Below are 23,827 nucleotides of genomic sequence, written 5' to 3'. Positions count from 1 at the left end.
GAAAGATTTTTCCAAAGACCAACTTACAATGGAATCAATGATCTGAAATTTTCAATTTTATCAAAACTTGCTTTGACAAGTTTACAAAAGTTTATGGAAACATATATGGAAGAAAAAGCAGATTATAAGGAAGCCCTGGGGAACTGGACACTGAGGTTCTCCTAGGGCTTCTGGATTATCTACCTGCATCATGGCCTCCCTAAAACTTCCTCAGACCTCCCCATCACCACTGCAGACTCCCTCACCCCCTTTCTGTAAGTCCCATCCCCACCCGACTTCCCCTTAGTACCTTCTGTTTTTCTTTCCTTAGGCTTCTCCTTTCTGGGCTCTGCAGTCTAGGCTATCATGTGCTCTGTTTCTTCTTCTTCTTCTTTTTTTTTTTTTGGCATAAAAAAATTAAATCTTGTTGAATTGCTACTTTTGTTATGTCTTCATAAAGCATCAATGATGTGAGCCAGAACCCCGTGAAAGGTATTTTTAAAAGCCCCCACCCAAAATTAAAATATACAAGTACAACTTGTATAACTTCTTTTACAGATGAAAGAAACATGCCGATATACTGATAAATTCAGTAATTTTAGTAAATCCTCTATTTGGTGAGTATATGAAGGAACAAACTAGCTTTTAATGAGATAGTCATTGAAAGACTGGGCTTGGGCCCCATTCTTGGTCAGATGACCAGAAGCACTGTGAGGTGGGACGCTTAGGTATCTCACACACACTAACTATCCTAGTAACATCAAAACAGGAGGAAGGACAGCAACCTAGAGAAAAGTGAGAGAAGAGGAAGTGGATGGAATGCATCAGTAAAAAGAAGCTAGAAAGGGCTTATATTTCTTATGAAATATAAGAGGAGCAAACCAGATAACCAGAGAATCTGTGTTCCAGAAATCCATGTTGCCAAAAGACACATAATGATTAATATGCTAATGTTTTCCTTTCTTTTAAAAACACAATAAAACATCCCCTGCACAAGCTACTCTTTAAGCATAGAACTTAAAAAAAAGGGCACCAGCCCACTTGGAAAAGATGGAACAGGATTGAAGTTTGGTAAGAACACTGACAATGGGTGTTATCTCACTTCATCCCACAAAACTCATAGAGACACACAGGATTTACACTGCTGCTTTAAAGAGAAGAAATTCAGCCTTATAAAAGGAAATCCCGCCATTCACGACAAAAGGGATGAAACTGAAAAGCATTATGCTGAATGAAATAAGCCAGGCTCAGAAAGAAATACTGCATGATCTCTCCCATATGTGGAATCTATTTCTTAGAATGTTGAATACACCAGAGAATAGAACAGTGGTTCCAAGGAGTGGTAGAAGGAGCAAACAGGGAGAGGTAGACAAAAAAGATACAAAGTTATAGTTACATAGGAAGAAAAAGGCTAGAGAGTTAATACATAGCACAGGGATTATAATTAATTGTGTTGTCTTGTACTCTAGAAATGTGATAAATTTTAGGTGGATCTCTCTACCCAAACACACAAAAGGATAACTATATAACAGATATGAAAATTGGCTTGATTTTTAGTAATCATTTCATTAGATGTGTGTATGTATGTGCATATATGTAGATAGATAGCAAATATCTGGTTGTACCTTAAATAAATATATATAACTTGGGCTGGGATTGTGGCTCAGCCGTAGAGTGCTCACCTAGCACAGGTGGGACCCAGGTTCGATTCTCAGCACCACATAAAAAAATAAAGGCATTGTGTTGTGTCCATTTACAAAAAAGATATATTCTCTCTCTCTCTCTCTCTCTCTCTCTCTCTCTCTCTCTCCTCCCCTTTAAAAATGTATGTATGTGTGTGTGTATGTATGTATGTATATGTGTGTGTGTGTGTGTGTGTGTGTGTGTATAAACATTTTTCAAAGAATGAGGGAAGTAGAACATCCCACCTAACCATTATTTAGTAGGGTGTGAATATGTGCTGAGGCTGAAATCACAACTAAGCTTTATGTAAATTATGGACACATGGGTGGGGCACAGGTGTACATAAACATGCACATACTGAGTCCAGAACACCCCATATCAACATTACAGACACTGGGTCAAAAGAAACAAAAAGACAACTTGTAGTACAGCATGCAGCATGACATACATCTTAGGAGTAGGAACAATTAATATAAGCATACACTTAAGAAGTCCCCTTCAAGCAAATAAAAGGTGTACATTAAATTCAAATCAATGATCTTTGGTTGTGCATAAGGCATTTTATGTAAAGGAAACCAAGGACCATCCCAGGTTTTTTCTGTTTTGTTTTGGTGCTTCATAGGAATTTAGGCAGGATTCTGATGAAACAGCAGAGAAACAGACTCAGTAAGGTTGTGAGTATCCAGAACATCCAAACCAACTCATGAGTTTGTAGAGCCTCAAAACAAAACCAAGCAACACAACTCTCAATAGGGCAAACCTCAGTAACAGTGATACATTAAAGCCTGTTAGGAAGACCCTGCCTGCTCCTGATGTGTATCTAGTCACAAAAGAATAAACAAACTGATTTCAAAACTCAGCTTCACCCTTTGCTCCAGGACCTGGGCATTGCTGCCCACGTTACATCTTGGAGAGTTTCTGGTTTGCCCTATGTTTCTGCTGCTCTCACACCAGCATCTCAATGAAATCTTGCCATCTGGTGTCCAGAGAAGGTACTACACTGAGACACAAACTCCAATTTTCAAAATAAAGTGGTCTAATTGTGTCCTTTCAGCAAAACTGTGGTTGGTGTCTGACCCCTGTACAAAGGAATATGTCAGCCAGAATCAAAGAGAATTACTAGGTGCAAACCCCAACATTTATGGCATTTCAATATATGATAAAAGGTGCCAGTCAAATTACTAGGGAAAGAAATAAATAGGTCTAGTTTGTTTTACTTTTGCCAAATGGATACCTAAGTTTCTACACTGGACCAGAAATCAAAATAAATTTGAAACAGATGGAAGAGATAAATGAAAACCGTAACCAGACAGAAGGAGAATAAATAGAGTCTCATGTGTATGACTCTCCAAAAAAGTCCTTTTTCAGTGTGAAAACAAAGGAAGACAATCTTCAGAATCAGATTGTGAGACTAAAGTGATGCTTTTAAAAAAATTATAAAAAAATAAAGGCAAATGACAAATTAGAAAAATAGATGGGAACATGTCAAGGCTATGGCAGAAGCAGACACGACAATAGATAGAATAAGATGTGTACAATAAAAGCAAATACCCCATAATCAAACATATTTAAGGTTCCAAATATATTAATACAAACTAAAACAAGAACAAAATCACTATTTTCCTCCATCAAAATAATAAAGTTATCCTTCATCCAACATAGGTAAGAAATAGAAATTGAACAACTTTGATGCTTCTAGTGGGTAACAAAAGTAGGTCTTTCTCAGGACTAAGCGGGAAATTCTGTAATGAGACTCTTGAATAGGTCATATCATGTGGCAGAAAAACTCCAATCCACCCCAAGAGATGACTTCCAAAGAAATCATAAGCGTAAGTTGAACATGTAGATTTAGACAGAAGAATGTTCGCTGTGACCTTATTCCCAGTTACAAAAATTTTGAATAAACTCAATCTTAATCACTGATTAAACAAAGTATAATGTACTATTAAGCTTTGGATTTCTTCTCAAAATGAAAATCTTATAATATAGAAAAAATATGTCTGGGAAATAAAAGCCCATGATCCAGCAATCTGAAAACCAGGTCCTGTTTTACTTTAGAAAGGAAAGCATCTTTAAAGAATCTGATGAAGTGTGTGCTATTTAAAATTCTAGCAATAACCTGTTGACATGGCTTCACCCATGCCAATTTTTCCCAGGTCACTATTATATTTGAAGGAAATTTGCTGCATCAAATTTAAGATAGAAAAAATGAAACCACCAATCCACAAGAGTCAACATTCAAAAAATATACCTTCCAAAAATAGTCTTTTTCATTTCTCTTGTCTCTTCAATAATAGGAAGTGGATTCAGGAAAGACCTCAACAACCATCTCCACTCTTCGCCTGGATTAGAATGTGGAGGGAGCCAAAATTGATTTCAAAAACTAAAAAAGCAAAATGCTCGATAAATTATCAAAAACTGGGAAGAAAGGGCCCATAATAAAACTTGAAAAATTCTGAAATCATTTCCTTTCTATAGGGAGTTTAAAAAAGTAAACCAAAACAAAACCAGCTAAAACAAGAATAAGAATATCCATAGCAATCACAGCTAATGCTCATTGTATATTGCCATATCACCCACTACCTCTCACCCATACACACACAGAGGTCCCACAAATGCACCCACTAGCTCAATCCTAGTCATCAGCTAAGCCAGTAGGCTCATGGATCAATAGTGACCAAGGAAATGGTCAAGTTCAGATGGACTGTGTTGAAAGTCCATACTTGTAACTAATTATCCAATGCTTCATAACACTTCACATTATGGCACAAAAGGAAACGATCTTTTTTTTTTTGTGGTACACACAGCAAGGGACATGGAAGAGACTGCAAAGGAGCTGGCCAATCCCAGTGGATGAAAACCTCAGTATACCCCTGAGAACACACCCTTTGAGATGTATAGGGCTCCTCGTCAGTTCACAGAATAGAGGTCTCGAAATGCCCACTTGCCCCATATTATAGCCAAAAGGAGACTGTATTTTTGTCTAGATCTAATACAGGAGTATATTTTCTTTATAAAGAAAAAATGTATCATCATAAAAATGGTATGATCATAAAAATTAGCCTACTAAATAATAAAAGCTGAACAGAAGTTAAATCAGAAGAACCTTATCTTGGAACATTTTGGTAAGAGTTCGGTAAGTTACTAAATACCTATTATGTTGCAGAATCCTATCCTATTGGAAGAACTTTAAATCTTTTCTCTATACCATTCCTTTTGGATATGAAAATGTCTTGTCAAATCTATTATTTCGGTCACCTGAAGAGGAAGCTGTAGCTACTCTATAAACAAATGTCAACTATCTATCTGTGCTGGCAATCGAGAATGGAAGCAGTTTTATGGATATACAGATCATGAATTTTCATAACCTAAAACTCACATCAAAATGACGACCATCAACCCTCAACTCAGCTGGAGTGATTTTTATGGCTCTAATAATGTGACAAGGACTCCTTCAATCGACTTTTCTTTCCCTTTTGCAATGCTGCGAAGTGGCCACAAGAGGGCACCAGCAACATGCTAGTCTTCCAGTCCTCAGAGGGGAACTCCTGCAACTGGCTTACTCCTGGGGAAACCCAGGGTGTAAATGCAAGGCTACTGTTTTCCAGCCAGTAATGCTGCAGGATTTCAGAGGATATGAGCTAACTGTCACAAAGCCAAAGCTCAAGCTAGGCCTAGAACCCAGCTGCTGACCATAAGCACAAACTTGCTCTGTGACACCAAAATACTTTCCTCAGTCAAGTTTCTTCCTGTGGGAAATTGAGTCCAATTTCCCTCTGTGCATCAAGGAAATTATGAGGCAGTTGGATTTAAACTTGAATGGTCATATCATTCTTTGTGTTTTACCAACCTCAAAATTTAAGACCAAGAGCTACTAAACAATGGCTCAGATCAAAAATTTAAAAGAGGTATGATGTATGGTTAAAAATAATATAATCCCAGCAGCTCAGGAGGCTGAGACAGGAGGGTCACAAGTCTAAAGCCAGCCTCAGCAATGGCAAGGTGCTAAGCAACGCTGTCTCTAAATAAAAAAATACAAAATAGGGCTGAGGATGTGGCTTAGTGACTAAGTGTTCCCCAAGTTCAATCCCTGGTACCAATAATAATAATAATAATGATACATCACATCTAACTCCTCATAAAAAAATGGGAAGGAAATGGGGAATATAAAAAAAGTTTTTTTTAAGGGAAAAGGGATTAAGAGAAGGGGTAAAACATGATCAAAGGAGAAGCAGCAAATTAAAAGAAGAATAAGAGGGAGAAAAGGGGAGAAGGGTCAGACAGGGGAAAATAAGCAATGACTGAGGTAGAGGGAGATGGCCATGATTTTTATCCTACAGATTGCTAAACAGATAAGCACAAGGCCATGCCTGGACAATTTACAGAATTTAGGAACATCTTGTTCTATAGTAAGCAATGTTTCCCAGCAAAATCAAAAACAAGCCAACAAAAACTATTTGTCTGCTTAATTGAATAATGAGCTTTCCAATTCAGGGTCTAGTCTAATAAATGTTGAAGGAACACAAGCAAGAAATTCAAAGGAAATTTGTGAACTAGAAAATGACCAGCAAAGAGCAATCTTCTAAATCTGGCCATACTCCTAGAATGATCTAATCAAAACTCCCCAGTCACTCCTGAGTGCATAGGCATGTTTAGGACAAGGACTTATTCCTTCACTCACTAACTTTGATTCTTTTTAATGATGGGCAGACTTTTTCTGGGTTTACACACACACACACACACACACACACAGTACAAGGGACAGAGGACAGAGTTGATCATTCAGCACCCTGGGTAGCAACTATACAACATGACTCCTTCCCAGACACCACTGCCAAATCTGCCCAGGATTCTGAAGTCTGAGCATCCTTCTGATTTTTCTCCAAAGAATAATTTACAGTTTTGTAGATTAAAAAGCTTCTTCAGGAAAAAAAAATACAGAAAATCTCAAAATCCCACTTTGAGAGTCCACATAATAAGCCAACAAGCCAAATGTATTTGAGCCAGAGAAGTGACGAATTGTATTAGATAAAATGATCACAGCATTTTAAACAGTGAAGTCCACTGCCCAGCCAGGCCAATGATACCAGCAGACGGTGCTCTGCTTTCCAAGACCCAACCCCACCTGCCACCTTCCATTGGTCCAAGGGACTGAGGTTCCAAACATCACTCACAAACCCTGTAAGTACCATTTAACACTCATTCTTGAGATTTGTCAGAGCTGTCTGAGAAAAATGCCTTGTCTTTTCCCTCTGCTGCCCAGTGAAATATCAAAATGATGAATTTTTGCTTCTCAATCTTGAGATTTTGTGCATTATTTTAGATCATATTACCACCAAGATGCTTCCTACACAGAAACTTCCATTGAAAGCATAAATTTCCAATATTGATCACTGCCTAATTAAATGCTATACCTCCTTTATTCCAAATAATTAGTTCGCTAATTTAAAAAAGTTTCATAGAGCAAGAATCTATAGTAAGCAATGTAAGACCTTATTATTTGAGGTTAGCAAATCCATCCCACTGCTTGTTGTTGTAAATAAGATTATTGGTACACAGCCATGCTTACTTATCTACTTCTTATCTACTGTTGTTTTCCAACTATGTCAAGACTGTTGAATAGTTGTCACTTATGGGCCATTTAAGTCTAAGCTGTCTACTGGCTGGTCTTGTACATACAATGTTTGCCAACCATGTTCTAGACAGAGGTTACAAAAACAGTAATGCTTATGTAACAATTCAAAGAAAATGCTGAACTCTTTCATGAGAAGGTAGTGAGTCATCAAAAGTGACTTTTCTCCTCCCAAACTCAAAAAACAGAGGAGATTGCACAACTAGAATTAAAGATCCTGCAGCAGCAGTTCCTCTACCATCAAGGGTGGCAACACAGCTGACCACTTTAAAAGGACATTCTTGTTGTGACTGGAAATCAGTAGCTGATCAATTGGATCTGCTGTGTTTTTAATTAAAAATACATGATTTCATATCAGGAAAATAAAATTTCCCAAGGAAAACAAAAACAAAAACCTGTGTTCAAGAAAGAGAGGGCATAGGGACATTGACAAATTGACACAAGGTCCCAAGTTCACTGATGGGTGTGACGGGTGTGTTCCCGTGGATCACAGGAATGAGCTCTATACTGGGTGTCAGAAATGCAGGAGATTTTCATTATTATTACTAATTAATAGTAGTAAAACACATTGGTGCACATTTAGGGGACATAAAAAGGTTGAAATGCTGTCATTTGTGACATGATGAACCCAGATGGACCACTATATTAAAGGAAATAAATCAGGTACAGAAAGACAAGTGTCTCATGTTCTCACTCAGCTGTGGGATCTCAAAAAGTTGATGTCCCAGAAGTTGAGAGTGGCCTAGCAGATGCTGGGAGTCACATGGGTAAGAGCCAGGTGGGGAGGACTCAGCCAATGGATGCTACAGTTAGACAGGAGCAAGTGACTCTGGTATTCTACTGCACAGCAAGGTGACTATAGCTAATGACAACATATTTCATATCTCATGTAGCAAGAAGAAAGGATTTTTGAATGGTCTCACAAGAAAGAAATGGGAAAAGTTCAGGTAATAGATATGTTAATTACCCTGACTTGATTATTACACAATATATACATCTATCAAAATATTGTATTGTACCCCATAAGTATATAAAATTATCATATGCCAATTAAAAATTTAAAACAACGGGGTATGGAGCAACTGCACATGAAACCTGTTGTTTTCTTCATTATGTGACATTTGCAGTTATCCACTGTGCTTCATGAACATCCACTGTGTGTACTGACTACCCACTAAGAACTGTGCCCTAACTGTATCAGTAGGATCGATCAAAGACAGTGAACCCCTTGAATAAACCAAAAGAGAAAAAAAGGAATATTGGAAAAGCAATAAGTGGCCCATAGTAGAGATCCAGAGCTGTAAATCCCCAACATTTCATACTTGGGGATAATTCCAAAAATTTAAAATAGGACATGAATGTGCATGTTTAGGACACCTTCTTCCAAATAAAGATAAATATAGTCTCTCTAGAACTCTCTTTTAGTCTATGAGTAAGTGGTCACAAAATGGACTTGATGTGAGCTTTATCTGACAGAGGTACCTACTGGACACCATGCAGCCTCAACACAAGAGTGAGGATATTGATGGGAGGCAAGTTCACATTGACTGATGACCAAACCCTGTTGATGTTATTTCAGGAGAGAACGGTGTCTATGCTCCATCAGTGAAAACAGCATAAGATATCTATTTATTCATGGATTTGTTTATGACAAGGATGGGACCCAAGAAGAGGCACAATGCAGAGATGAGCAATTGTGATTTACAGATAAAACTACTTACCAGAAAGTAGAGAATGGAATTGTGTGGTTATTTTGAAATGATACATCTGAGAAAATAGGAAAGAAAAAAAGAAGAACATGAGAGAAATTTTAAGAAAAAAAAAAGTGGGGGGAGACATCCTTCACACAGTCTGGACAAATGGAAACCAGGTGATTTATAAAAGAATCCAGGGTCCAAAACATAAGCAGTAGAAAGTCATAGCCAAAAGGTTTCTAGGGCGGGGGTGGAATGGATGAGAAACTGCAGGGCAGTCAATCAGGGATATGCCAAACTTAGAGACAGCAGGTACAGGAAACAGAAATCACCTCAGCAGGGTTGGTGCAATGTTTGGAGAGAGGATAAATGGGTCACTAGGCTCCTTTCCCTGCATGCTGATCAATGACCAGTAAAGGCCCTTGCAGGAGAGCAGAGGGCAGGCAGGAAGCCAGAGAGGAGGCCTTAAGTGTCACTTGATAACCAGGAGGAACAGGAAGGAGGACTGGGAAGTATTCATCCTGAACTACTGGCTCATCTTGTCCAACTGCATGCCCCAGCCTCCTTACTGTCAAATAGGGCAGGACACAGCAAAGGAAAATAGCATCCATAAGTGGGGGACCAAGGACACATGCATAACAAGACGAACACAGCTCTTCAGAGAATCAGACCTGCAAAGAAACTAAAGTCCCACAGCAAATACAACGGACTGCTATCCCAGAGCAAGAAAACCACCAAATGGATTTGAAATGTATCCTTGATCTTCTCAGATGGATATGGCATTATTTCCTCTGAAACACAAAATTAGACCTGTGATAACAATGAAGACATGACAGCTCAATTAGTGAACAGAAGAGCACAAAGTTAACAACCAACCAGAAGATGGATGAATGAAAACCAAACCAAGGGATTCCTCCCCAAAGGAAAAGGCTATGGGATGGAGGAGGAAGGAGAGGTGAGAGACACAGAGGACAGACCAAAGACCCTGCATTCCTCGCAAAGCTCTTCCAAAAGGAGTAGAAGCAACAGGAGAAAGAGGTCACGGCCTGAAGCAAGATCAAGACTCCTCAGAATAAGAAGACGTCAACCACTAAACAAAATGCAGGGAAAAAAGAGACCACAAAAAAACAGTGATATTTGCATGATGAAATGCAAAACCTCTGAAGGACACAAGAGGCCATAAGATTAGGGAGAGGCAATGGATGGGGAGACAAATATTTGCATCAGACAATAAATGTAAATGCTGAAAATTATAAAGAGTTATAAAAAAGAAAATCTCAACTAAGCACATGGGACTTTATGTAAGTGAATATCTACAATCCTCCTAAAAGCCTAAAAAGTTTTTGATTGTTACCTTGTTTTAGTATTCTTGTTTTATAGGTGAGGCACCTAGAAGCCTATAAATCAGACAACAAAGAATAAAGAAGCCAAAATTTGATCCCAGACAGTGTGGCTCACTGTCTGCTCTTAAACCCATGAGATTTTTTTTTTTTAATGTAAAGTATAACCTTCTCTGCGCACAGGGGAATACACATCATTTATATGGCCAACAAAGTAGACAAAAAACAGGCATCATCATTAGAAGAGATAAATGAAATTTCATAGTATGGAGTATTACATTGTCTTTAAAAAGATTTACATGGGAAAACTTCAAGATATTGTTATCAATCTTCAAAAATTGTAAGGTTAAGAAATAGCTTATTATAGGATAATGTGGGCATTATAGTTCCATCTTGATTTTGTCATATATATGTAGGTATGAACATAAGGAAATGTATACAGACATGTCAGGAGTTTGTACAGAATCATCTCAGATAATAACTTTTATAGACAGTTCAGTGGAATTTCAAGGCAGAATGATGGGGTGGGGACTTAAGGGACATTTCTATCAATGTGTCTATTTGATGACCTCATCCAAAAAAAATCTATTCACAGCTTTCTTATAGATAGTTAAAAAATAGGGTCAAGCAGATGTGCTTATGAATAGTTGCTATATGCCAAGCATAAGGGTACCATAGTTATTCATTCTAAAATAACTTTATGTGTCAGTGTTGTTAATTTAATAATTTTAAAAAATGACAGCAGGGTTCAGTGCATTTAAAGAATTCCTTGCATACGTCTTGTGCCTGGAGATGCTTAGGCTTCAGTTCTGGTGTGTCCTAAATCATGCCGACATGAAAAACATGACTAACAACCTTCACGTAAGGGTAGACAGAAAAAGGTTCTCAGGCTACAAAGAGCCAACAGAACCGGCCTTACCACAGCGATCTCGGACAACCAGGTTGCGTCCTTCCTTCAGGTGTATGGTGAGGAGGTATGCAAAAGGGCTGGGGAGGTTACTTAGGCCATCACCAGCCTCCTCGAGAGTCTGTAGAGACAAAGGAGGCATATAAATCAAGTCTTGAACCCAATAATAAAATTTCTGCCCGAGCAAAGACATTCTTAAATTCAATAAGGAAAAAGGTCACAACCATTGTCAAGTGTTATCTCCAAGCCCCACTCACATTGATAATTTATTTACATTACTCTTGAGGGTTAGATCTGGATTGTCCCCCAACCCTCAGGTATTCAGAGGTGGGGTTTTGAGGACTCTGATCTCCTTGATGGATTAGCCCATTGATGGTGGAATGGACAACTCAGAGGTGGGTCCTAGCTGAAAGAAGTTGGCTACTAGGGGATGCCCTGGAAGGATTTGTCCCCTCCTGACCCCTTCCTCACCCCAATACCACCCACCCTCTCTGCTTCCTGACTGCCACGAGCTGAGCAGATTTTCTCCACCATGATGTTCTGTCTCACCTTGGGCTCAGAGCAATGGAGCTGGCTGACCCTGGACTACATCCTCCAAACCTGTAACCCCATATAAATTATTCCCCCTCTAAGTTGTTCTTGTCAGGTATTTTAGTTACAGCAATGAAAAGTTGATTGACACAACACTTTTTTTTTAATTTTTATTGTTGGTTGTTCAAAACATTACATAGTTCTTGATATATCATATTTCACACTTTGATTCAAGTGGGTTATGAACTCCCATTTTTACCCCATATACAGATTGCAACAATTTTATTAACAAATCCTTCTTATTTCCCCCAGTAGGATCTTATCTGAATTCAAAGGCAATCATGATTATTTCTTCACAGGATGAACTTCCCAATGATTAGATAAGGGATATGCCAATCTCTGAAAATCCTTAAACTCATCAATTTTCTCTGGCATTCCTTATAGTATGGTAGAGTTCTGAGAGGAAACAGCCTGCAGAAATACAGCTGCCAGCGTGGCTCCATGAACTTGTGGCCACACTTCCAACCTCAGAGATAGAATGCCTCCCATTCTCCACCTTCACACCCATCCCTAACAGCTCTGGCACACCTTCTCCACCTGTGGTAAGCTTTTCAGTGCCTGACACCCAGCAGATCCCTCCTAATAAGCCCTCACGACCATCAGACACACGTCCCTTGCTTGTATCCACATGGGACATCCACACCGTCTCTGCCCAGCAGTCTCCCAGATCTGCCACATGTTCTTTCATTCTCTGGCACCCACTCTTGGGGTCTCCTCCTCTTACTTTCCTTCTCTCACCTCCCACAAACTGCATTACTTTCCTTTCCAGAAACATACCATCTCCTAGGGCCATAAAGTTGAAGTCGATTTTTTAATATATATATTACATGAATCCAGTGAAATTATTGAGCCAGTTTAAATCTCTGCCTCTCCTCAAAGAGGACAGATGAAAATATGTATCATTCATTTATTAGACAATTAATCGATTCTGTGGCCAAAGCCGCCATTGACAAGTCTTCTTTAGAAAATTTCAAAGGACTTCAAAATGGCTTTGTCTCCTTTACCATTTCTCTCAATTTCATAGCTTCTGTGTATTTTTAGAAGACTCTATTCCAGTATGACCAATCAATAGATACTGAATTAATTTCTTCCAGCTAAAATTGGCAAGGCCGGTTTGTGAAGGTGGGTAGAGCTTTTATATTCTTTAGAAGTAAAAGAGACAAAGAAATATGAACATTTGATAAGAAACACTTATAATGTTTACTTCAGTGTTTGTTTTTAAGGAAGGTCACTCACAGATTGTTCATCAAAATGTTGAGATGTCAAAGAAGCATTCAGATCACCATTGCCACGTAACTTCTGCAAAGAAGAAGAAAAGCCTTCATTTAAAAAGCAAATGAATGATTGTCCATGATAATATCTGTTCTCAGGTCTTCCCCTTTGGAAATCTGATATTTGCATATCCAGTTTCAGGTGTGTGGGCTGCTGTCCTGTTTGTGTGGGCAGAAGAGGTGAACTGAAAGGCATTAGTTTGTCCACAGCTTTTGCCAAAGTCATTGACTGGAATATTGGGACAACCAGTTCTATTCTCCTGCTGGACCATGAGTAGCCCTAGTTCATCCACATGCTTAGCAAGCAAATACCATTGATCAAGTGAAAACAGAAGGGTGGGCCATCTGGGCTTGATCCCCCCCCCAGGACACATGCAGTCTTATTCAAAATGTGGTAAGTCTTCCACTTATAACAGCAGGGAAATTCAATGTGAGGAATGGCATTAATTCAACATTATGCTCAACTCCAAGGGAGATGAGCAACTTGAGATCCAGAGAACTGAGCATGTCAATAATGTAGGAAGCATTTCAAGATGTGAACGACCTTCCTCAAACCAGATCTCCATGGGCCCAACAACTATATAGTCAGTCACTGACCCAAAACTAGGAAATGCAAATTCTGCCCAAATGAGCTCACAGTGAGAGATATATCTTTCCTAATATAAACATACCTCCCCCATGCTGGATGTGATTCCACAAGGTATTAAAACTTGTACGATTCATTAGTTAGTAGGGGAACAGCAGAGATCTTAGTTGTGTCAGGTCTTAAGTGTACAGACGAGGGTGTGCACAGAAGAGCTTTCATGCTCTGTGAGGACAATTGACTGTAATAAAAGGCAGGATGGAGAGGACTGAGAGGATCAGATCCCACCCACCCCCCCAAGCCATGGGAGCACATTCCTATTTTTCTGGTACATCAGCCAGAGCTGATTTCTTGTGTGGAATAAAAGATGGGATTTCCCCTCCAAAAATGGTTAGATAACTCCAAGGTTTAGAGGCCACTTTGGAGACAGGAAAGAGGTCTGCAGAGATTGATCAGATGACCATGAATCATTGGGGATGGGAGCCAGGACCCAAGGCACTGAGGAAATGTCCTTTGTTCTTTCATCCATAGTGACCACTAGGAACATCTTGGGCACAATTAGAGATCCTGGATGGTAGGGTGCCTTCCAAGACATACACTCTCAGAGCTAGATGCGGCAATAAAAACCCCAGTTCCAGACAGGGAATCAGTTCTATTCTCCTGCTAGAGATCTTTCAGGCCCCAACACTGATGGTGAGAAGTTTGCTTCCACAAAAAAAGGAGCCCTGGGCTCAACCTCCCAGCAAACAAGAAAGGGGGCAGCAGGTACTTTGCTAAACTACCTGTCCTTTGTGTTCTTGGTATCTCCTTTATGTGCTATCTCTAAAAAGTCAGCAGGCCAGTCCAAAAGTTGCTTTATGATAAGAATCAATTACCTTACTCAACTTTCACAACATTAAAAGATCTCTTCATATATCTTTAATACTGTACACTATCAAATCCCATGAATTCAACTTCTTCCTGATTACTATGTCAATAACTATGACTTCACATGCAGAGCCAACAGTCACCAGTGTTATCTGATGCTCTGCAACCTGAAAATCCCCCACTATTGTTCTCAAGTGGGTTAAATGAAGTAAGTTCCATTTGGCCAATCCTGTTTCAAGACAATTTTTTAAAAAAAACTACCAGGTCTAGGTTCAGAATTTCTGTTTAAAATATCTGTTATTAGCCACAGATCATGTTGGCCTGGTATCTTCTACTTGCAATGGGAAAAGAGGCCAGATGGATGCCTAAATTTGGTCCCCCTACAGATTTATACACGATATATATTCTCCCAGGTTGGCCTCACTGTACTTAATGATGACGTTAATTAAATGACAAAACAACCACCATCATTTACCTGCTATCAGAAATGAACACAGAGCTCTTATTCAAAATGTGGTAAGTCTTCCACTTATAACAGCAGGGAAATTCAATGTGAGGAATGGCATTAATTCAACATTATGGCTGGTTTTACTCACAGAAAAGTCACAGAACTTAAAGTTATGATTCCCACAGCCACTGTAACTGTCATACACCATATATACACACTGAGGCAGGAAAGTGATTACCATAAAGAACAGGAAAATGTTCCATATGCACGAGAGGACGACTTATAGCCACTGGGGGACACATAACTTTGAATATTCCCTACACTCTTACATAGAGTCTCTGGTATTATTCACTGAGTAGAAGTGGTATTATTTTCACCTTATTTTGTAAACCCAATAACTATATCAATGACTTTGTTTTCACTAAAAAGAGCACAATTAATATTTATGTCAACAGAAGTCACTAGTTTGAAGAAATTTTTTTCAAAAAAAATTGTTTTCACTAAAAAGAGCACAATTAATATTTATGTCAACAGAAGTCACTAATTTGAAGAAAATTTGACATGTTACCTGTGTGAGAGTGCTGAGATTTTTAATACATGGACAAATCTGACTAATGCCTGAACAATTAGGATACAAAACAGTTCTGTTACCCCAAACACCCCTCTCTTCCATACCACTACAGTCAGAACTTCCTCCAATTCCTAACCCCTGGCAACTCCTAATCGGCTCTCATCACATCTTTAATTTTTTTTTCCAGAATATCACATCAATGGGATCATACAGTATGTAAATGTTTGAGATGGGCATCTTTCACTTAGCATAGTGACTTCTAAATTTTCAAGTTCCTCATTTAATTGCTAAGTGGTATTCTATCATATGGATATATTACAGATTGTTTATCCTTTAAGAATCAGTTATTACAATTTTAAACCTATTGTGCTTAAGTGTGTACTCGGGAAAAGAAATAATTTTGAATATTGAAGCTAATAAATTTCCACATGATGACCTACATAATTACACACAAGCATTCAGAAATACAGCTTTAACATACTGGGATGAACACTAGTATGAGGGTGTCATCTCTCACATGAGTCTTACCACTGACTTGTAGCTAAACACATTTTGGTGTTGGTTTTCAATGACTGTGAGTTTGCAGTGGTGTCTCCATTCTACCTTACAAACTTGAAATTTATGGGAAGGTAGCACATATTTTGCATTCCCTTTATAGGAGGATCCTCAGCTACAAGAATGCAAATCTATTACAATTCAGCAGAATATGGGACGATACATAAATAAACTCATCAATTATTTAAAAAAGAAAATCTCATCTAGTTATGGGAAGATTTTGAGAGCAAGACACTGATGTGAATAAACAATATTTTCCTTTTGTATAAACCGCTTGTGATCTTATACAAATACCACCTCCCCTGTGGCTGTCGGAAAGATCGTTTCATAAACTACACACAGGAAGCCAAATCACAAACTATGTTAGCAATTACTGGCTATTTAAACTTTAGTAGAAGACAACATACACCCACATCCAGAAGAGCTACCTAAGAGTAAAATGTTTGCTAAGAAGATCAATTATTTTGTTTTTGGAAGCTACTCTATTTTAGTTTAGCAAAGGACGTATTTATTTCATTCTGTAACTCACTCCAGGCTTTTGAGAATGTGCATATTTAAGACTACAGGAATCACAAACAGAAATATCTACAGGACGAACAGTAATAAAATAAGCAAAAAGGTTTGGTTGGCTAGACTGACCATTAGCAGCTTCAGGACACAGTGAAAGCATAAAAGATAAGCCAAATGGCAATTAGAGGTCAAAATCAGAATATCTATTCCAAAATTAAATAAATAAACAGAAACAATCAGGCCTACCAAATAGCTGTATTTATTCATATTCAGCCTTTGCACCTTTTAGGAGGCTATTGAACATACAATCAAGGTTTATATATTTAATTTGTTCTCATCTCCAAAATTGTTAAAAGTGCTAATCCTGGAATATATCTAACAAACTTAACAAAACATAATTGTGTGTGTGTGTGGTGTGTGCGTGCGTGCGCACGCCCATCTACCCTGTTTAACCACAGGTCACGCCATCTTGCCCACACTGCATTTCATAAATTGCAGCCTGTGAGGCACATCCAACCTACCACTTGTTTTGACAAATAGTCTAATTGAAAACCAGCTCTGCCTGCTCATCGATCTACCATCCACGACTGACTTCATGCTACATCACCAGAATTAATTAGTGGTAACCAAGGAACTTAGTGGCCCCCAAAAGCCAAATGCAATTAATATCTGGGTCTTTACAGAAAAAGTTTGCAAGTACTGGTACAAGGCTTTAAAACCATTCTTTACTTATCACTAATATTTCTCCACTGACTTTCCATAAATGTTTGCATAATAATTAGCAAGAGAAATTTTTAAAGAATAATAATTCCCTTTATAATTGCTTAGTGCTTCCTAATTCACACATACTCACTCTTGTTATCTTCATATAAGAAGTCCACCAGTTGTCATTTGTAAACTGGCAAGTTTACAAATAAAGAAGCCGGAGGTGGAAGAAAAATAAATGGTCGCCAGTGGGAAGTAGGAAGGTTAGGGCTTCAGGAATACACCCAGGACTCCACTCTATTCACTGTACCACAACTGTGCCTCGAGCATCCAGAAACAGCCCACCCTGTCTGATGTGCTGGGAAAACAGCACTGCACAACAGTAAAGAAGTCTTAGAATCATGAAGACCTAGTTCCAAATCCCACTTCTGCTACTTCTTAGCTCTCAGTTCTGGGAAAAACAATGTACTTAAAATTCAAGAAACATAGACATCTCTCAAAGTGGCAAAACAAGATGCTTACTTTATAGGTTACTGAAAGAAAAATTAATTCCTTCACTGGATATTTGAATGGAATTGTATGAATGGATATTAGAGTGGATTCTCTGGGCCAGACACTGGGCTAGGTAGGCTCTTTGTATAGAAAATAGACCAAGTAAAGGTGGTCCCATAAGATAGTACCTACACAGCAAGTAGTGGAGCTCCTTCCACACAACCTCACAGGAAGTGGTATTAGACTGGAGTTGTTATGTCTTTTTATCACTATCATTATTGTTGTTGTTATTAAAACAGCAGATGTGTTTGGGAAGTAACAAAAAACTCTCTGAAGAAAGTGATTTGATTTGATCATTACACATTGTACACATGTATCAAATTATCACGCTGTACTCCATAAACATGCACAATAAGAAAAAAAATTAAACTCCATGAAATTGTCCAGCAACCCAAGTCCCCTCATTCCCACCAACATTCGCAGCTTATGACAGTTAGAGGGCTGGCTGATGGAGCCTCAGGTCATGCTGTCTTGCCCACACACAACCCCATCAGCCTGGGCAGTCTTCCTCCAGTACTCCCTTCGGGGGCAGAGCTTCTATAGATTGCTATTCCCAGTGTCTACAGCAGGCACTCCCAAAAAGCTGCTGCCTCATTCTGCCTGCCTGTGAGACATGCAGCATTGACAGGAGGTGCCTTTGCATCCTGCCCACTCAGTCTCCCAGGTGGTTGCTCTAGTCTACTAGTTGCTCGGCAGATGGGAAAGCACTGTGTGAAATGATCTCTGTTAACTTCCCTGATGTCTCCCAGCATTGCCCCTCACACCCTCCTCTCCAGCCACAGTACTTCTTTATACTTCTTGAAACACACCAAGCCCACTCCTGCCACCCAGGTCCTTTCCACTGGCTGTCCTCTCTTTCTTGTTTTTGCTTTTTTTTTTCTAGATAGGTACATGACTATCTTCCTCACTTCCCCTATGGCTTGGTGTCAAGGTTATCTGCTCTGAAGAGGTCTTTCCTGACCCCTCTTTTCAAAACAGTGACAGCTGAACCCAAGCACTCCCTAGAACTATCTCTGCTTTATTTCTCTTCATAATATTTATCACTTTCTGATCACATCTGTAGCCTGTCACTCTTCAGAAGAGGCACTCCAGGAGGGAGAGGAAATGCTGCCAGAGTTGTTGACTGCTGTGTCTCTAGTGCTGTCCCTAGCATCAGCATGAGGTCAGCATCCAGTCCAACAGATGGGGAAGGAGGGACGGTACAAGAAAGGGGAGGCCATGTTCATGAAGGGTCCTGGGACGTGCCTGCATATCTGCCTCACTGACACCATGATATTGGGGTATGATTTGGAGATCAAACAGAAATAGTTCAGAACACGTAAATGAGGTGTAGTGAGACTGACGCACTTGCTTCACTTTGCAAGCTGGAGACCATTTCCTCTCTTCAGTGGTTTGATACTTTGCTTCTCTGTGGTCACTAAACTGAAGCTCTGTGGTTGCCAAGCAGGGTTTCTGGAAACATCTCAATGGGAGTAACGCGAAACCACTAACTCACCCACATGAGCTAGCACCAAAGCTAGTTGTTTACAATTCCAACCACCAAATGAGATGTCAGGGAAGGAGCTACTCCATGGAGGAATTGCAAGATGACAGGGAGAGGGAAATGATCTTTCCATTCCTGATCATTTGGTTTTGACCAAGACAGTAAGCTCCTCTGACCACTGTAATTATCACTGTGTTTAATGGGCCACAGTAGATGCAGAAAAAAGAACGTCTTCCTTTTATGATTGACTTGTGTGGCTCTCCAGTTCTGAGTCCTCTGAAGTTGTAAAACTGTACTTACAGATTTGTGTTGGAAACATAATTCTGTGCACAGGCTTAGGATTCAGGGTATAAATCATGAATTTATATTTGGGTTCTGTCTCTCATAGCTGGATGATTTTAGGAAAGTCTTTAAAATTCCCCAAACAACTGCTTCATTCTAAACTAAAGCAGATAATTAAAATAAGGCTAATACATGCAACCATAATCAGAGCAGTGAGCATTTGTTAGGTACTTGTGACTGCCAGGTGCCGGGTCAAAGCCTTCTATCTGTGTAACCTCAGACATGAAGCTTAACTGCCCTGCATTGTGCTCCACTTGTGGGTCTTACTCATCATCCAGAGGCCCCTGCAGTAAACATTTCCCAGTCATCCTATGCAGACTCCTCCCTAACCCACCTAACACTGGTGTGAGGTTGCTTAGCATTTTTTAAGTAATATTTTATTGGTGCACTATAATTATACACTGCACTGAGATTCATGTCATATTTATTTATGTAGATAGCATAATTTGATCATTCTCATTCCCCAGCACCTCCCCTTTCCCTCCATCCTCCCTCCCCACCATTCACTTTCTCCACTCTACTGATCTCCCTTATTACTATTGTTATTTTATTATTGCATTATAATAAAATGTGTGTGTCTGCATGTGTGTGGGAGGGCTTCTTTGTCGTATTTTCATACATGGATATACCATAATGTTCTGCCTATTATTGCTCAGTTTTTTCCAGTATCTCAGACTAATATCAATTTCATCATAAACACCAAGGTCAACAAACTCAGCCTTTTCTAAATACCTTTTCTAAATACCTAACTTATTACAGTAGGTTACCATAGGTTATAGTAGGTTACTGCTGTCTAGGAAAGGAAGAAAGAAGAAAAATTAAGATAAGAAGAAGAAAATAAGCTCCTGTCCCTCTCAGGTCTCCTTAACTTTAGCTTCTTTACTCTTCTTCTGACACTGTAAACTCCTCAAGAAAGCATTCTGTGTACCCAGGGACTCCATGCGTCACCATATGCCCCAAACCAATTGAATTTCTAATGACCCTCAAAGCACCTACCATTGGCTTTGGCTTTGGTTTGAAAGCCAACTGCAGAAACAACATAAATTAACATATATTCATATACATAGAGAGTGTTTGCAGAAAGGCTGAGAGATGGAAAAAAAATAAGGAGGCATCATTTCTAACCCTTGGGAGCTCTCATATAATGAAAAAAAAACTTCCAAACAACGATTTTATACGTGTATGTGTGTGTGTGTGTGTGTGTGTGTATTTGACTATGTGTGGGAGTGGAGAGGGGTGTTTGACAGTATTCTAAAGTGTTCTTACTTCCTCCTCAGCCTCAAGTCTCAGATGATCTCACTGATCATCCTCTGAGAATGAAACTGTAAAACCACCATCTCAGTAAAGGCTGTGATAGCAAAATATCACAGACTGGGAACGTCAATAACAGAATTCTTTTTTCTCAGACTTCTGGAATCTAGAAGTCCAAGATCAAGGTCCCGTCCCACTGGGTTCCTGTTAAAGGCCACTTCCTGGCGTGTAGATGACCAGCTTCCCTGTAATGTCCTCACATGGTGGGAAAAGGAATCTCAGGGGTATCTTCAATAAATACATCACTTCTATTAGATCAGCGTCCCAAACTTATGATCTCATTTAACCTAAATCACCTCTTAAAGGCCATATCTCCACTACAGTTGCATGGTGGGGGGTGGGGGCTAGAACTGCAACATGTGAATTGGGGATGGCTCAATTCAGTCCATAGCAACCATTCTTTGTCCATCTAAGCCCAGATGTACAAAGTCACATAAAGGAGATAATGTGAATACCAGTTCACCCTGATAAGGCATCAGCATGACAGAAAGTGATAATATATAATCAATGAAACAGTGTGTCAATCAGAAAAAGAGTGACCATGCAGAGAAGCCTGGGTAAAAGTTTAGATGTGCTCAGTGGGAAGCAGAACTTTGAGTCCGAATGAACTCTGTTAGCTAGCTGGGTCACCTATAAAGCAGAAGGAAGGTGGCCTTGAGGTGGGGTGTGAGGATGTCCCGTTCTCATCATTAGCTCAATCCTCATTGTGAGACAAACTTCACCAAATGCCATTCACAGAACTCACCCACCCTCCTTGCAAAGATTCACTTGCACCAGCCTCCTGACTCTAAAGTGACTTCTCATAAAGACTGGCACTGGGGAAACATGTCCAGGCCCTGAGACAACCAATTAATAAAGTTGACTTTGGTAACAATTTGACTTCCAAAGGACCTTCACAACAATAAAGAAAGAGCTGTTTACATCAAAAGGAACCTTAGTGGCTACCCAGTATTTCATTCTCATTGCAAATTACTTGTGATAGCTAATGGTAGAGGGGTGTCATGACCAATTGGTTAGTATGAGTCAGTCCTCAAAGCAGCTGTCCACTAGACAGTTGACCCAGGTCTTGGAGCAGAGTGATCTTCTCAAAGTCAGTGATGCCCTTACCCAACATCATCCTTGCCCAGCACCAATTCACTTCCTCTCCACGTGGTCAGCCCTTCCTCTCTCTACCACTTTCTACACAAAGACTGAGGCTAGTGTTGAGTGACAGGAAAAGCAGCATGCTGTGAAAATGAAAGCAGGTGAGGCTACTGTTTGCAGAGTTGGGAAAAGCACCAGAGAAAAGGAAGAGGTTACCTTGGCCTGGGAGGATGAAAGGGATTTCTGTAAGGGAAGATGAAGGGTGAAAAGGAGGAAGAAGCAGATGGGAGATGGATAAAGGAAAGCTTCATAAAGTGTGAAAAGAGAGGAAAGAAAAAACACTCCCCTGTCGTTCACAGGACTTGGGATTGAGCAAAACGTTGTGATGACAAAGTTGCTGAGAAACAATTGTCTGTATCTGGGGGAACATTTCAGGGAAGTGTCAATTGTTTTGACAGAAAATTATCTCAAAGTTTCTGGGGGATATACAAACAATGAAAAACTGGGGTTCAAGAGGGGGATCTGGCAGGGTCCTCTTCAGCCACTACATCCTTTCTCCTAAGTCTGCTTTCTCCATTTAATGACCGGTTTGAACCCCTGCACTGGCAACTTGAGGCTGCCCGTCTCTTGTACACCCCAACATCCCATCTCCCTTTCACTGCATCTCCACTTTCCTACTTGGTCTCCTCATTCCATTTCCCCATAACCATAAACCAATATTTCACTTCTTGTGCCGACACTGGCAGGACTGGAGAGTAACTGTGGAATTCAGACATGACTGATAATCGAGGTCCTATCCCATTGCTGTAGGTTCAACCTGGCACCAAGCCAGCACTGGCACAAAACAAGTGAGACAACTCTTTAATGGGTCCCTCAGACCACAGATGTCCTTTGCCTCATCCCCTCTGGAAAGCTACAAACAAAATAAGTTACACCGAGGATATTTGGCAAGCCTCTGATTGTCCTTGCTGTACACCAGATTGGTCACATGCCAACCCCTTCCTTCCTCCTCCTTTCTTCCCCCATTCCATTAAAGTTGTAGAAAGCCTTAGGCTATTCATGAGAAACAGATGTGCAGATCCAAGATACAGACTAACTGACTTCAAGACTCTCAGATGACGTGAATTCAGTAGGACTTCTGTATTTTAAAAAGCAGGAAAAAAAAATCAGATTTTAGATTAGCATCAGGCTTGGGCTAGGGCAGCTACACCTGCCTAAACTTCTTTGTAAGTTCACTTACCATCATATTAAAGGAGATTTCATTTCTAAATGAAAATTTATATATTAACAAAAGGTTGATTCAATTAAATCCTAGAGAAAATTCATGACAAAAACACTAACAAAAATTCTATTCATGTAAGTATACATATTTCCATGATTAGTGTTTACATTAAACAAGTGCTGGTTGAGCTCAGACTGCCTGTTAGGTATGAAGCTAAGCCTTGGATACAGAAGGCAAATTAGAGGATTCTCTCCCGGTCATGCCGGTTCTCTACATTAACCCATCCTAGTAGAGAAGATAATTAGGGGTATAGTGCTTCTCTACCAGTTGATAAACTCTGGATCCTTAGGTAGTGGGAGAGGCCCACACAGTATAAACAGTAGCAGAGAGAGAAGCAGGGGAGGAAGGGAGGGTGGACAGAGCTATACACTTGACTGCAGGTAATCCTAGGGGTGATTAGCTGCAGCTCAGTCCCTCCATCCTCTGCAGAAAAAAAAA

At 39.7% G+C, this 23,827-nt stretch overlaps 1 protein-coding gene across 5 annotated transcripts in view; it reads right to left on the bottom strand.

Moving 5' to 3' along the window:
* Mctp2 (multiple C2 and transmembrane domain containing 2) overlaps nt 1-23,827 on the bottom strand; it is a 219,554-nt gene that overhangs the window by 136,923 nt on the left and 58,804 nt on the right. For 4 of the 5 annotated variants that reach the window (XM_015493108.2, XM_048790320.1, XM_048790321.1 and 1 more), the window contains exons 3-4: nt 13,063-13,125; nt 11,248-11,356 (exon numbers count right to left, since the gene is read on the bottom strand). In XM_015493108.2, coding sequence (XP_015348594.1) covers nt 11,248-11,356; nt 13,063-13,125 — 172 coding nt within the window. The remainder of the gene's footprint in view (nt 1-11,247; nt 11,357-13,062; nt 13,126-23,827) is intronic. The other variant, XM_048790319.1, reaches the window with a different exon arrangement.

This window comes from Marmota marmota, unplaced genomic scaffold, assembly GCF_001458135.2.
Source record: "Marmota marmota marmota unplaced genomic scaffold, marMar, whole genome shotgun sequence".
Classification (NCBI taxonomy): domain Eukaryota; kingdom Metazoa; phylum Chordata; class Mammalia; order Rodentia; family Sciuridae; genus Marmota; species Marmota marmota.
This window is presented reverse-complemented; position numbering and strand designations above follow the sequence as displayed.